This window comes from Zootoca vivipara, chromosome 13 (assembly GCF_965207765.1).
Source record: "Zootoca vivipara chromosome 13, rZooViv2.hap1.1, whole genome shotgun sequence".
NCBI lineage: Eukaryota > Metazoa > Chordata > Lepidosauria > Squamata > Lacertidae > Zootoca > Zootoca vivipara.
Genome location: NC_142596.1, coordinates 52,623,689 through 52,638,010, shown reverse-complemented (window position 1 = coordinate 52,638,010; position 14,322 = coordinate 52,623,689). Strand labels below are relative to the sequence as shown.

The following is a 14,322-nucleotide window of genomic DNA, read 5'->3' as shown; positions in this document are numbered from 1 at the left end:
AAGAGGCTTCCCCCCCTTCCTCCCCTCCCCCTCTTTTTTTTTTTTTAAGAGATCCACGGAGAGGAACTTGAAAGGGGTTTTTTTTGTGTGTGTGTATTGCACCTTTTCCAAGCCCGGGCTGTATATGTGTGGATCTTGAAGTCTCCCGACCAACAAGGCGCCGACCTGGAGCCTACGAGGAAGCCGGACCCGTTCACACGACGAGGGAACCCGAGTTTGTGAAAGCCGCGAGCCGAGGATTCCGCCTGTCCTGCCGCTTTTCCGGGTGGAGGGGAGAGCCCAGGAGAACCAGGCAGGGGCATTTTTGGATGCTCAGAGTGGAAGAGGAAGAGGAGGAAGAAGGGGGAGGAAGGCCGCTGCAGCCCCCACCCCGGAAAAAAACAACACCCCGCTTGTGGATCTAATTTTTGAAACACGGGGGGAGGGTTGGGGTCCAGGTGCGAGAAAACCCGGCTGAAGAATGCCAAAGAGGACTAGATAAAAAAATACAACTCATTCCGAAAGGTAAGCTTTACAACTCTTGCTGACTTGGGAAGTTCTCTCTAGGGAGGGGGGGGAAAAGCTTTCTCAGTAGCGTTGGGGGAGGGAACCCCAGGGCAATTTCAGGACCAGGTCGTCCCCCTCCCCCTTTGACCCTCTCCACTTTCCCTCCTCTCCAAATTTTTCAAAATTTCTCTTCTCTGGATCAGGGCGCCCCAGATTTTGTCTCTGCCCCCCCTCTCTTTGGCAAACGCCGTCAGGGAAAGCGAATCCGAGAACCAGGCATTTTCGGTTAGGCTGCTTTTAATTAAAATCAGGAGTCCAGCCATGTTTTTTTTGGGGGGGGGGGTAAGAACTGAGATCAAGGAAAGTAAAAGGCATTAAATGAAATTCTGTACACGCACAGCCGCCCCCCGCACCCCAAATATCTATATGTATTGGTTTGGGATGCGGTAGTCTTGTTTTTAATTCCCATATGATCTTCAAAGTGTGCCCATATCTCACACACAGGAATCCGAAGTGTGTGTTTCTGTATATTAAGGCCAAACAGGAATTAAAACAAGAACCTTCCCTCTCCAAAAAAAAAAATAGAAATTGAAGCTTAGAGTAAGAAGTTATGGGGAAGCCCCCCCCCACAAAAATACCCATACGTGCAACTGAAATGGACAAACGGGCCATTTGCCCTTTATATCCTTAAAATGCAAAGCCACCGATTTATTTTTTCTCGTGGCTTATAAGAAAATGGTAACATACGTTTCATCTTGTATCTAGTTCAGTGGCATGTATTGGATTGGGGTGGGTGTTGTCTAATAAACACGGAGGTAGTTTTAACTAAACCCAGATTAAAGTAAGAAACTCTTAATTAAACCTAGTAAGGGACCAAACGGGGATTTTTTTGTATGCTGCCTTCTCATCAACCAGTTCATAAGAACCAGTCTGGGGAAATTCCAAGGCGATATTTCCCCCCGGGAACAGAGAGCTAAAACACTGACTAAATTCTTTTTGTGTGTGTGATTTTAAGGCAGCTGGTGAATGACTTCAGGGTTGGAGAGAGGGGGAATAGCCTTTCTTTAAAAAAAGAAAGTCTTCTTCCAACAAGTCCCTCTTCCACTCTTTCCATTTTTTTCAGTGAGCTGAATTCTAAATATTTTGGAATATTTTATGGGGGGGGGAAGGGGAGAGAAACAACCAAAAATACTTCGGAAACTTCTCTCTGCATTCCTCCTCGTTTAAAAGAAGGCTTGTTTTTAATGGCAGACATTGGAGCCTCATTTTTTGGAGAGAGAAAAATTCTGTCCCATGATTTGGAAGCGACCCCCGCTGAGTAACTAGACGGAGGATACAAATGGCTACAGGATTCTTGCCAGTGTTACTGGGGGCTAAGCCCCATTGAACCCGGAGAGGCACTGAAGTCAGTGGGGTTTACTCCTGGGTAAATGGGGCGAAGATTGCAGCCTTACTTCTTAGACAGTCAGTTGGGCTTCCTTGAAAGGAAACTAGCACGATTTCTCGCAGAGGAGAGCGCAAGAAACCTTTTATTTTATTTTTAAAATTCCAACCAGTGTAGGGAGGCCGCTGGAAACCGAACCGGGTTGGTGGCTTCCTTAATAATAATAATAATAATAATAATAATAATAATAATAATAATAATAATAATAATAAAACCCCATTTTCCTTCCGAGCCATTTTGCCCAAGTGGCGTGAAGAAATCTCGGGCTCCTTATCAGGGCCAGCTTGCAGCGTGTGCGTAAAAGGTTAAACATTAAATACTTTCCAGGGCTAAGAAGATGATAAAATATGTAATGGGTTATTTTCGCCTCCGGGCGAGTAGGAGCTCCCAGCCCCCCACCCGCCGCCCTTTCCACATTTTTGTCGACCCACATCTCCTGATAAGATGGAGGGGAAACAATGAGTATTTGTCAAAATCGATACTGGGGAGGGAGAGGGTGTCCAGGCAAAACGTGAGAAGAGAGGGAGAGGGGGGGAAACGAGAGACGAATCGGGATTTTAAAAGACAGTCCATTTTAGATAACAGCTAGAAGGAAGGTGGGTCTGGTTAAATTCCTCATACCTTCTCCCACCCCATGACCGAGGTTGCAAGAGAGGCAGGAAAGTGTCTCGGTTAAGGGTGCGATCCTAAAGAGCCCTTTCCACCCCTAGGGAGCAAGTCCTTTTCAGCCAAGGCGTTTCGGATCGGGCCGCGCAGCTGCGGTTTCAAACGCGCTGAACGCGAGCCTGATTTTGTCTCTCTTCGAAGCAAGCCCTGTCGACTTTAAACAGGGATATATATCTCTCTCTCCTTTCGAAAGGGGGGCTGGGGCACGATCCTGGGCCTATTTACTCGAGAGTAAGCCTCATCCCATCGGAGCTGGCTGCCCGGGGACACGGGCGCGTACCGGCGGCGGCGGCAGCTTTCGATTGCAGGCCGAAGGAGCTTACTCGCGGGTAAACAGCCGCTTGGAAGAAACCTCCCTAACTTTTTAAAAGTCTTTATTTTGTACACACACACACATTTCCCCCCTGCAAACAAAATGCATCGTATATTATATTCTATTTATTTTTTAAAGTCTTCTAAATGTAAACTCGGGTTCCAGGGACGAATCTTTGAATTTAAAATTTGGGGAGTGCTGGACGCCCACTTCCTTGGGAGTAAGCCCCATTGCACCTCGTGAGGTTTACTTGTGAGTAAAGAAGCCCGAGTCTTGTTTCCTTTTCTCCTCTCGCCTTTTTTTGAAGGCTCAAAAAGGCAGCTGTGTATGTATATATGTATACGGTATCTATATGGCGGGCTCTCATTTCCCGCTGCAGGTTGGAGACCCCTCGGTCGGTGGGGCTGGGTGGGGGGCTAGGAGGGAAACTGGAGGAGCTGCTGCCGCCTTTCTGCGAGACTCAAGCGGCGCCTTTCGCCTTCTTTTGCAGGCTCCCGTCCGGGGCCGCCTGGGCAGCAGCCGGAGCCCCGCGCGCGCGGAGAATGGTTGCGCGGACGGGCGCGCGGCGCGGGCAGCGGCGCTTGTCCTCGCTGCGCCTTCGCTGAGTCCGGCGGCGGTGGCGGCGGCGGCGGCGGGAGCGCAGCATGGATGGGCGAGACCTCGGCGGGCCCCCGCGCGCCGTCCACCTCCCGCCGCCGCCGCTCCTCTCGGGCCTGGCCATGGACGGCCACCACCGCGCCGCCGCCGCCCGGCTCGCCCCCTTGGCGGCCGGACTGCCGCCCGCGCCCCTCGGCCCCGCCAAGTACCTCGCCGCCGGACTCAACCTCCATTCCCACGCGGGTAAGTCGACACGCAGACGTGGAGGGGGTGGGGTGGGGAAGAGGAAGGTTTATTTGGGGGAGGGAGGGGAAAGGGGTGGGGGTGGAAGGAAGGGGGGGTCCGCCTTTGCTCCTTCCTCTGCAAATTTACCTTCGAAATGCTCCCCCACTTTAGGGGATCCCAAGCTTGGAAAATTGGGTTGGTTTCCTTCCCCACCAGCCTCCAAAAAATATACTGTATAATCCCGCTTTCCGAAAAACAGGCAAGCCCTTAGTAGGCTGGTCCCCCCCCCCCCGCAAGAGATTGCATTTAAATAGCAGTAATAATAGCTGGATAAATCCCCTGCAGTCTGTTGGCCTCCCCACCCCAAGAACAGACTGAGCCCCCTGCCGTTTCCCCATATGGCTGAAGGCCCCATAAGACAGGAAACCTGGGGATGCCGTAGAGAGCACCCTCCCCACAAAAATGAATTCAACAAAATAAAACCTGGCGATCCCTTGGGAGCAGCCCTCCACCTTCTAATTCCAGAAGGGGCTTTATAGAAGTGCCTGGCCGCCTTAAGTACACACTCCTCCACCACCCCCCCGATTTTTTTTTTAAAAAAATAAGATGCCACATTAATTCCGCTTTCTTAAAAGCTTGCAAACCACCCTACCCCAAAAAGTGATTCTACTTAAATAGTTGGTATGGCTTTGCAAATACTCTGTAGTCTATTGTGCCCCCTCCCTACGAAACAGACCACCCCTTTCCCTACATGGCTGTAGGTCCTGTGAGCCAGAAAACCTGGGGATCCTATAGGAGTGTTAGAGAAAAAAATGAAATAAATGCAATAGAATGAACCTTGGGAACTGATAGGAACCCACCCTATAATGGCAGGCAGGCTGCTTTGGATAAGGGCACAGCCCGCCCCCGCCCCCAATCACTGTCTTTTAAGGCTATGCCCTACATAGAGCAATTGGCTTGGGGTGCGCTTGGCCCTTCTAGCCAGCCTCTCTCAGAGGAGTCGGCTGGCCCATCAGGATTTCTTGAAATCACCCCCCCCCCTGCCCCGCATACACAAAGCACTGCACACATTTTCAAGAGCAGCAGAGAAGCATAAATCTTGGACTGCCTGGCATTCCAGACCTGTGGAATTCTAGACCCACAGGATTCCTCCCTTTTTCTGGCAGCGGAAAACAGGCCTTCCCTGGCTGTGCAGCTGAACTTGAACCCTTGAACCAAATGCCTATATTTTAAATAAATCTGTGCAAGGAAAGCTTTCCCTTTATACAACCTGGGGAGCGAGATGTTGGCCACACCGGTGTCTCTCTCCCACACCTTTTCCCGCACTGAGATATTTGTGCAAACTGGGCTGTGTTGGGAGACTGGGTGCCTCTAATGGCCGGCTGTAGCGGTGGCGGCTGTTGCCTTAAATAAGTCTGGAAGTTGTTCTCTTCTTGCCACTTTTATTCTTGCTACTGGTGACTGCCGGACTCTTTCTCTAGTGTGGATTCTGTGACTTTGCATAGCACTGAATGTTCCAATCGCTATGGGTTTGTTTGTTTTTTGCCTTCTGCCCCAATATAAAGCATAAAGTGGGGTTGAGGGGAGAAGATTTCTCTCTTCCTTCTCAGGGGAGGGGCAGATTTAAGATTTTGCCCGTTTAGCAAAGCCATTTGGCAGCCCCTCCAAAGTTCCACAAATACTGACAGATGGCTGGGGACATTTTTTTTTAAAAAAATCTCTTTTCTCCCCTTCCCAAACTTTTCCTCTTTTCCCTTTCAAGATTTGAATGACATCTGTTGTGGATCAGGTTTTTTTTGCATCTCAGTTGCAAAATGATGTTTTTACCGGAGATTTGGATTTATTTTTTGTTGTCCTAGCTTATACTTTAAATGCATGGAGAATCTTGTGGTTTGAATTCGTAGAGGTGGAGAATAATATGGAAGAATGTTGTGGGGGAGGGACACTGCCCCCTCTCCCCCCTCCCTGTTTCTGGGCACCTTTTAAAATATCCAAAGATTCTTTTGTCTTGCTAAAGTCTGTTTATCTTACTGGGCCTGCCGTCTTCAAATATATACTGTACATTGTACAGAACTTAGCTGGCTACGTTTGGTTAGTTACCAGTGTTTGGCTGTGTTCATTTTAACTTTTTTTATTTTTAAAGTGAAAGTGTTGAAAAGAATTGCTGCCAGGATTGAAAAAGAAAAGAATTATTTACCATGTGCCCAAAGCAAACCTGGGTTTCTCTTAAATGCACTAATGGAGGGTAAAAACTGCACTTATTTATTCATTTCTTGGCTCTCAGGTACGGTAGAATAAACTTGCATAGTAGGGTCCATCTCCTCTTTTCTGAAAAAAAAAATCCCCATCTCCTGCAATCTTTTCTTGGAATTCTTTTGTGTGTGAGAAATGGATTGTTTTTCAATGAAGTTAAAGTGCCATCTTTGGGTGTGAGGGCAAGTGTGTGCATGCAATTTGAAACAGATGAAAAAGTTCTGGTGTTTACAGAAATTCCTTGTTCCTGGATTTCTTTCTAGCCCTCTGGAGGTGAAGGAGGGAGGACACAGTGGGGGATGTCTGTGCATGTGTGTGATACGAAATCCAGGAGAGCATTAATCCATGTCCAGAACCTTTTAAAAAATGCCTCTTACTGCAGGCATGTGCTCAATTTAGCTTGGGATGGATTTTTGCGGTTGGGTATCTGTGCAAGAGCCAAGCGGTAGCTGGTCTTCTGAATTTTTTTTTAAAAAACCCATAGACAGAAAACTGCTGTTTGGAGAGGAATCTAAGCCTCCCCAGCCCCTTTAAAACAACAGCAATCGTTCCCAACTTGATGGGGTTTTTTCCTTGCAGTTTTCCCCAAGTGCTTTAGGCGTTTTTTCCTTCCCTGTTAAGGTCTAAGTAAGACTTTGAAGCTGCCTGGTGTTCCCCCCCTTCCCTTCCTCTTCTTCCCAAATTAGATCCCCCCTCTTTTGTTTTTAAATACTTGGATCAGACAAAATAAAAAAAAATTCCTTCAGTAGCACCTTAAAGACCAACTAAGTTTTAATTTTGGTATGAGCTTTCGTGTGCATGCACACTTGCATTTTTTTATTTTGCTTCGACTCAGACCAACACGGCTACCTACCTGTAACTGGATCAGACAATCCCCCCAGAACATGGGCTAGGTTTAAAAACAGCTGGCAACCTTTTGCAGATGTGTGGATTCTAATCTGTTGCAAACTGGAGGGAAATGGTGCCTTCAGCGATGAGGACCTCAAATTCTGCCATCTCTGGCTCTTTTAAAACCTGTGCTGAGGCTTGCTGGAAGCCAGTAAAAGGCAAATGTGTGTGTACGTATGTGTGTACACACACACACACACACACACACACAGAAAGAGAGAGAGAGAGAGAGAGTTGTACTACAATGCCCTGCTGTGTGTTTGCCTTCTCCCCTCCCCCCTCTCTGCTTCATAGAAAAAAAGAGAGAGAAGAAAGCGCTAGGCGTGCATAGGTGACTTGGAGTTTACCAGGAGGGGTTTGGGAGGGTGACAAGTTTTGCAATAATGAAACCTCACCCGCATGGAATGAATGACTTTGAAATTTTGCAAACCTGATTGCCAACATCTGCAAAGAAGGAAGTCTGGTCGAGTTGAGAGGGAAGATTTATTGGCTTTTCTGAATAGGTGGCAATGCCAATTTTCCAGGTGCTAAAACAAGGGGTGTAGAATGAAGAGCAATAAAACTAAGCACATAAGCAAACACCCTTTTATTTAACACCTCCCCCCACCCCCACTCCTAGGGCAATCTCTAATCTTTGAAAAAGTGAACTCATTGTCCAGACAAACTGAAGCTGGGAATAACACTCAGGGTTGTTTTTTCACATGGACTTTTTTTTAAAAGCATTTCATTCTTTCTTGAGGCCTCATAGCTGCTGGAGAGGTTCTTAGAATCTGTTGAAGAAAACCACTGACGTTCACTGTTTATTTCTCGGTATATCTTATGTTGAGGTTGTTTTCTGATAGGATACAAAACCATTTTAGCCTACTTTCTGTTTAGTCTGTTCTCTGCCTGCCCACTTTTCCGGTTATGACCTGGCGGTTCTAAACCAGAGTTGTGAATAACCACTTTCCCGATCGCCACTGGTGAACAGGTGTGAGCTTCCAGGCGAGCAGATGGGAAGTTTTTACAAAAGTGTGTGTGTGTGTGTGTGTGTGTGTGTGTGTGTGTGTGTGTGTGTGTGTGTGTATTTTATATATATTTATAAAATCTACAAACTTGTATGTGAGTGTATACACATAGATTTGGTAGCAGTTGTATAAGCACACCCACCCACCCCAACTATGATTCTGAAGACACATGATATACGGTAGTAGGTTTGCTGAACTGGAACAAAACCAGGTTCCTGGATGGAATATGATGTGTCTGCTACCTGGAGTTCAAAAGTAGAAAGTTGTGGGCCAGTAACTTCTGCTCACTTACCTGCAAAGTTGTACTCAGTTCTTGTACACCTGGAGCTCAGCCACAGGAGAAGGACAGTGGGGTATTTAAAGGATTTATGAACCCAGTTGTCTTGTATACCTGGTGTCTCTGCTGTGGGGGCCCCCACCTTCAGAGGGCAGGCAGGCAGCAAGCAAGCAAAGAAGGGCCTTTTCTGTGGTGGTGCCCCAGTTACGGAATTTCATTCCTGGAGATGTTCACCTTTACACTATTCACGTTACTTGCACGACAGGTGCCAGAGTCAAACCATTTTATCCGCTTTTAACGTAGAGGGGAAAACTACAAAGTCCTTGCTGCTTTTGATGGTGTCTTGTGGCTGCAATTTTTCTTTGCTGCGACTGAAATTCTGGTGGTGTTTATCCGATGTTTTTAATTGCGTTCTTGGAAGCTGCTGCCTTCGAAACTATACATTTTGAAAAGGGAAGGTGGGAACGGAACGAACGTTTTTTTAAAAATGAACTCTCTGGCTTTTGGGCAAGCCCCAAACGGCTTACCTCTGGAAATGGATCTGGTACGATTTGTGCCCTTTTATCCCTTTCTTTGTAAGAATTGGCACATTTATTTTGGGTCATGAGTAGGGGAGCTTTCCCAGATGGAAAAGCCAAAATGGAGCTACCTTGCGATGGGTGGGGTGCCTAAGGTTGGGTGGTTTGTGCATTTCTGGGGTGGTTGAGGGGTGCAGAGTGTCTCCGCTGTGCTCTCCTGAGAGATTTTCCTGTGGGATCTGTGTCCATGAAGGCCCACCCACTTAATGCCACACAGTACAGTTTTGGCCTGCATTGCACCAGTAGAGTAGCCAAGGGTAGCAGTTCACCATTTTGATGGAGGAAACAAAATGTGACCGTGGGAGGGGGTTGGACTAGATGACCCTTGGGGGTCCCCTCCCAACTCTACAATTCTTTGCTTCTGCAACAAATTGAAAGGGGTGCAGCATCTGTTGTCCCAGGGGCCAGACAGATTGAGAAACCCACAATCAGGATTCAAGCACCCAGAGCCCTTTCCCCTCCAGTGGCTTCCAGCAACTGGGATTCATTGATGGTCTTCTCCCCCAGAGGACCCTTCTCTCTCTCTCAGTCCATGACTGCTAAGCTTCTTCAGCAGCCCTTGGTGAGGAACGGTTGAGGAAGCTAGAGCCTGGAAAAGAGGAGGCTGAGAGGGAGATGTGTCATCTTCGAATATCTCAAGGGCTGGTGGCATGGAAGATGGAGCAAGCTTCTTGACTCCTTGATCTGGAGGGTAGGACTCGAACCCATGGCTTCAAGTTAGGAGATTCCAACTCGACATCATATTCCGACAGTAAGAGCTGCTTGACAGTGGAATGGGGACTCGCTTGGGAGGCAATGAACTCTCCTTCCTTGGAGGTTTCTAAGCAGAGGTTGCATAGCCATCTTTCTCGGATGGTTTAGAATCATAGAATCATAGAATAGAATCATAGAATCGTAGAGTTGGAAGAGACCACAAGGGCCATCCAGTCCAACCCCCTGCCGAGCAGGAAAAGCCATCAAAGCATTCTTTACATATGCCTGTCAAGCCTCTGCTTAAAGACCTCCAAAGAAGGAGACTCCACCACACTCCTTGGCAGCTAATTCCACTGTTGAACAGCTCTTACTGTCAGGAAGTTCTTTCTAATGTTTAGGTGGAATCTTCTTTCTTGTAGTTTGGATCCATTGCTCCGTGTCCGCTTCTCTGGAGCAGCAGAAAACAACCTTTCTCCCTCCTCTATATGACATCCTTTTATATATTTGAACATGGCTATCATATCACCCCTTAACCTTCTCTTCTCCAGGCTAAACATACCCAGCTCCCTAAGCTGGGTTGAGATTCCTGCTTTTTTTGGGGGGGGGTTAGGGCTGGACAAGAGGATGTTTGGGGGTCCCTTCCAACGAGACAGTTCCTAGGCACCCTGCTGAAAGTCTTTTGGTGGGTGTGCATCACATCCAGTGTGGGATGCGGATTAAATGTGCGTCTGTTACTCTTAAATAGCAGTTGGCATCATCCTGGCTTCTATTGCTGGGCCACTCTGGAGCGTGGCAGCCTCTTGGGCCAATGATGCTCGCAGCATCAGGGCGGATAAAAGCAAGTACTGTACTTTCCCACACAACGTGTAGTTAAACTGTGGAACTCCCTCCTGCAGGAGGCAGGGATGGCCTCCAACCTGGATGACTTTAAAGGAGGATTAGACAAATTCCTGGAGGAGGAGAGGGCTGTGGGTGGCTCCTAGCCAGTGGGAGGCAGAACTGCATCTAAATCCCAGTCGCAGGAGGGGGAGAGTTGCTCTTCTACTAGAATTCTGCTTGCTATTTTTCCACTGAGGCACCTGGCTGGCCATTGTAGGAACATCTATTCTTATGTTCTTACTGCCGGTAGTGGAGAAAGCAATAGTCCCCTGCCCTGAGCAGCTTGCAGTATCTTCTCCTCCTTCTCCTTCTCCTTCTCCTTCTCCTTCTCCTTCTCCTTCTCCTTCTCCTTCTCCTTCTCCTTCTCCTTCTCCTTCTCCTTCTCCTTCTCCTTCTCCTTCTCCTTCTCCTTCTCCTCCTCCTCCTTCTCCTTCTCCTTCTCCTTCTCCTTCTCCTCCTCCTCCTCCTCCTCCTCCGAAGCCACATATTTAGATGTGCACCTGTTTGATTTCCACCCGCCCAATCTTACTCCCAAATAGCTCCTAGCACCAAACATTTCCGAATCGCCAAAACCTGCCGGTGCAGGCAAATTCATTGGGTTCCATTCCAAGCAAAGATAACCGGCATCTGGGGGCCTCTCCAGATGTTTTGGAGCACAACTGCTATCCGGCCCAGCCTAGCTTTGGTTCCCATCCCAAACATCTGCCTAGCTGGAGGGGTTGTTTGAGTTTTAAGCATGGCAGCGATCTGCATCTGAGGCACAAGGGAAGGGGTAGAGGAATAGAAATAGACCCTTTTAGTGCAGAGGTTTCCAACCTTTTTGTAAAGCATTTTATTAAATTTTCCAAATAAACACATTTAAAACACAAAACAAAACAAAACAAACATTCAAAAACAAATAACACACACAACTATCTTTTTGACAATTCCTCCCAAAATTCTCCTTTTCAATGCTCTGCCGAGCTTGACTTCCCTCCCTCCCTTCATTCATTTGGTTTTCTATTCAGCTCTTATCTCGCAGTTCCTTTATTCCATCCATTTAAAATCAATTCGTAGGATTTATTTCAGTCCTGCAAGTGTCTTTAAACTTCTACAGTTCTTTTCCATATAGTCTACAAATTTACTCCAGTCTTTTTGGAACCTTGTTTCCCCCTGGTTCCGGATCCTGCTAGTCAGTCTCGCTAATTCTGCATAGTCTATCATTTTTGTCTGCCACTCTTCAATCGTCGGTAAATCCTGAGTTTTCCATTTTTGGCCTGAGGTTTTCAACTTTTTTGAGTCCACGGCTCCCTTGGCCAACCACATACTTTCTGCGGCACCCCCTGTGAGGCTCAGGAGCCCAGTTATGTCACCCTTTTTTGAATACCCTCCCTTGTGGGGTGTTCCCTCAGCCTCCTCTCCTCTGCCCTCTTCTTGAGAGTCCGCAGCTGCTGCCCCTGGTCTCTCAGCTGCCCCAAAGAGAGGTGCCTCCTCACACTGCCCCCCAGGGACTTGGTTGGGACTTGTCTGTCCATTCCCAACTGCAAGGGCTGGTGGACTGGCTGGCTGGGCTCCCTCGCCCGCTGGATTGCTTGCTTGCTCCTGGCAACCAGCAGCCCCTAACCAGCCCCAGAGGCACCATTCGCCTGGGGAGCTTGTAGCCAGGGCTGCTGCACCAAACAGTTGTGCAAACCTTTGGGAGGCAGAGATGCAAAAGGGCATCGGAGGAGGAAGGGAAGGAAAGAGGGACAGAGGCTCCTGTTATCCACACACCCCTGACCATCATTCAAGGCACCCCAGGGGGCCACGGCACACTGGTTGAAATTTACTGCTTTAGTGGTTATAGTCAACCTGCACCGTGTGCAGATTTTGTACAAAGATATAGTAAAATCATGTACAGCAGGCACGTCCAACAGGTAGATCGTGATCTACCGGTAGATCACTGGCTCCCCTCAAAGAAGCTCAACAACTTTGGCTCCCCTAAAAAATGCTCAACATTTTAGCCCTTCACCCCCCCAAAAAAACCAGGGCTTTCCCGCTTCAGAAGAGCTCAACAACTCTGACCTGAACCCTTAACAAATGGGGCTTCCTCCTTCCTAAAAAATCTCAACAACTTTGACCTGAACCCCTAAAAAACGAGGCTTTCCTCCTTCCTAAAAAAAGCTTAACAACTTTGACCTAAACACCCCAAAGGGGGGTAGATCACTGCCAGTTTTTAACTCTGTGTGTAGATCACAGTCTCTTCAGAGTTGGCCACCCCTGATGTACAGTATTGATTTCTTCCCCTGCCTGCCTGGCCATTCCCCACCCCCTCTTCCTGCTTCCTATCCCAAGCAAGGATTGATAATAATAATAATAATAATAATAATAATAATAATAATAATAATATATTTATTTATACCCCGCCCATCTGGCTGGGTTTTCCCCGCCACTCTGGGCGGCTTACAACAGAAAAATGAAATAAAATAATCTATTAAACATTAAAATCCTCCCTAAACAGGGCTGCCTTCAGATGTCTTCTAAAAAATCTGGTAGCTGTACAGAATGCCTGCTCTTTTTTTAAAAAAAAAGAAGACCAAGCTTCAAGTCCTCGTTGTGCAGGAAAAATAGTCAGCTGCATTTCCGAAGGGGGCGCAGCTTTACCCCCCTGGCATTCTTTTTCTCTCATCAGCTGTTGAATGTGCAGTGGGGGGACACTCTGTAGCTCTCTGGCCACTAAACCTTTGGGTATTATCCTTAGCTAAGTGCTTTCGGCAGGGCCGTCTTAAGGGTATCCAGCACCGTGGTGCAAAATCCCTCCGGCGCCCCCCCCAGGCTTGCTAGGCGCCATTGGAACGGCGGCTGTTGCGAGGGGGCTGTTGTGAGGGGGCGTGGCGGGAACAACGCACCGAAAGGAGCCCTTTTGGGCGCTCCTTCCGCTCCCCCCCCCTGCCTGGGCTCGGGAGCAGCCAAGCTCTTTCCGCAGCATGCCCCGGCCTCGCCTCCACATGGGCCGCGCAGCTCCCCCACTGGCTTGGGCGCCCCTGAGAGGCTGGCGCCCTGGCGCAATGTGCCAGTCAGCCCAGTAGGAAGGACGGCTCTGGCTTTCAGCTGACATGGGGCTGGGGACGCAGCCTCCAGGAATCACGTGCAGCCACTCTTAAAAGCACCTTCCTTGCTCTCTGTTTTAAATAATCGCCATTAGCAATTTAAACTTGTGTTGTAGTTGGTGGAGAAGGGATTTCTCGCCCTGCTGGCTTGGACACTTTTCCATTTGAGATGACTGCAGCTGCTTTCTATTCCTAAATCACAATTTCTATTCCGCAGTCACAATTCCCCTGCCCTGGCAAAATAATTAAACAACAGCCCCGCTTTTAGTTTTTGCATTAAAGTTATGGGAAGTGGAAAATCATATTTGAAGCCATGTTCAAATATATAAAAGGATGTCATATAGAGGAGGGAGAAAGGTTGTTTTCTGCTGCTCCAGAGAAGCGGACATGGAGCAATGGATTCAAACTACAAGAAAGAAGATTCCACCTAAACATTAGAAAGAACTTCCTGACAGTAAGAGCTGTTCGGCAGTGGAATTTGCTGCCAAGAAGTGTGGTGGAGTCTCCTTCTTTGGAGGTCTTTAAGCAGAGGCTTGACAGGCATATGTCAAGAATGGTTTGATGGTGTTTCCTGCTTGGCAGGGGGTTGGACTGGATGGCCCTTGTGGACTCTTCCAACTCTACGATTCTATGATTCTATGGGGAGAAATGGTGTGTGTGTGTGTGTGTGTGTGTGTGTGTGTGTGTGTGTTTAGCAGCCCCATCCAAATGCAACCTCCAGCTGGAGAAAAGGGCTGTCGTGTGTTGGTCTCCCAGTCCTAATAAATGTCTCCTTTTAAAAATAGCAGAGTGCTGCTGCAGCTTTTCTGGTTATTTTAAACCCTGCCTTTGGAAGATATTTGCCAGGCAAAGCCTTGTCTCTAGGTAGAGTCCTCTGGTTCCCTCCCCTCTGGTGAACAGGGTGTGTTTGTGTGTGTTTTGAGGGGGTGGGGTGGGGGGGTTGGGAGC

The 14,322-nt window shown here is 48.1% G+C and overlaps 1 protein-coding gene across 6 annotated transcripts in view; it reads left to right on the top strand.

Annotated features, from left to right (window-relative positions):
* Positions 1-14,322, top strand: part of TNRC18 (trinucleotide repeat containing 18) — a 128,031-nt gene that overhangs the window by 5,118 nt on the left and 108,591 nt on the right. For all 6 annotated transcript variants that reach the window (XM_088657184.1, XM_060282621.2, XM_060282617.2 and 3 more), the window contains exons 2-3: positions 50-504; positions 3,400-3,749. In XM_088657184.1, coding sequence (XP_088513310.1) covers positions 3,554-3,749 — 196 coding nt within the window. In that variant the 5' untranslated portion in view covers positions 50-504; positions 3,400-3,553. The remainder of the gene's footprint in view (positions 1-49; positions 505-3,399; positions 3,750-14,322) is intronic.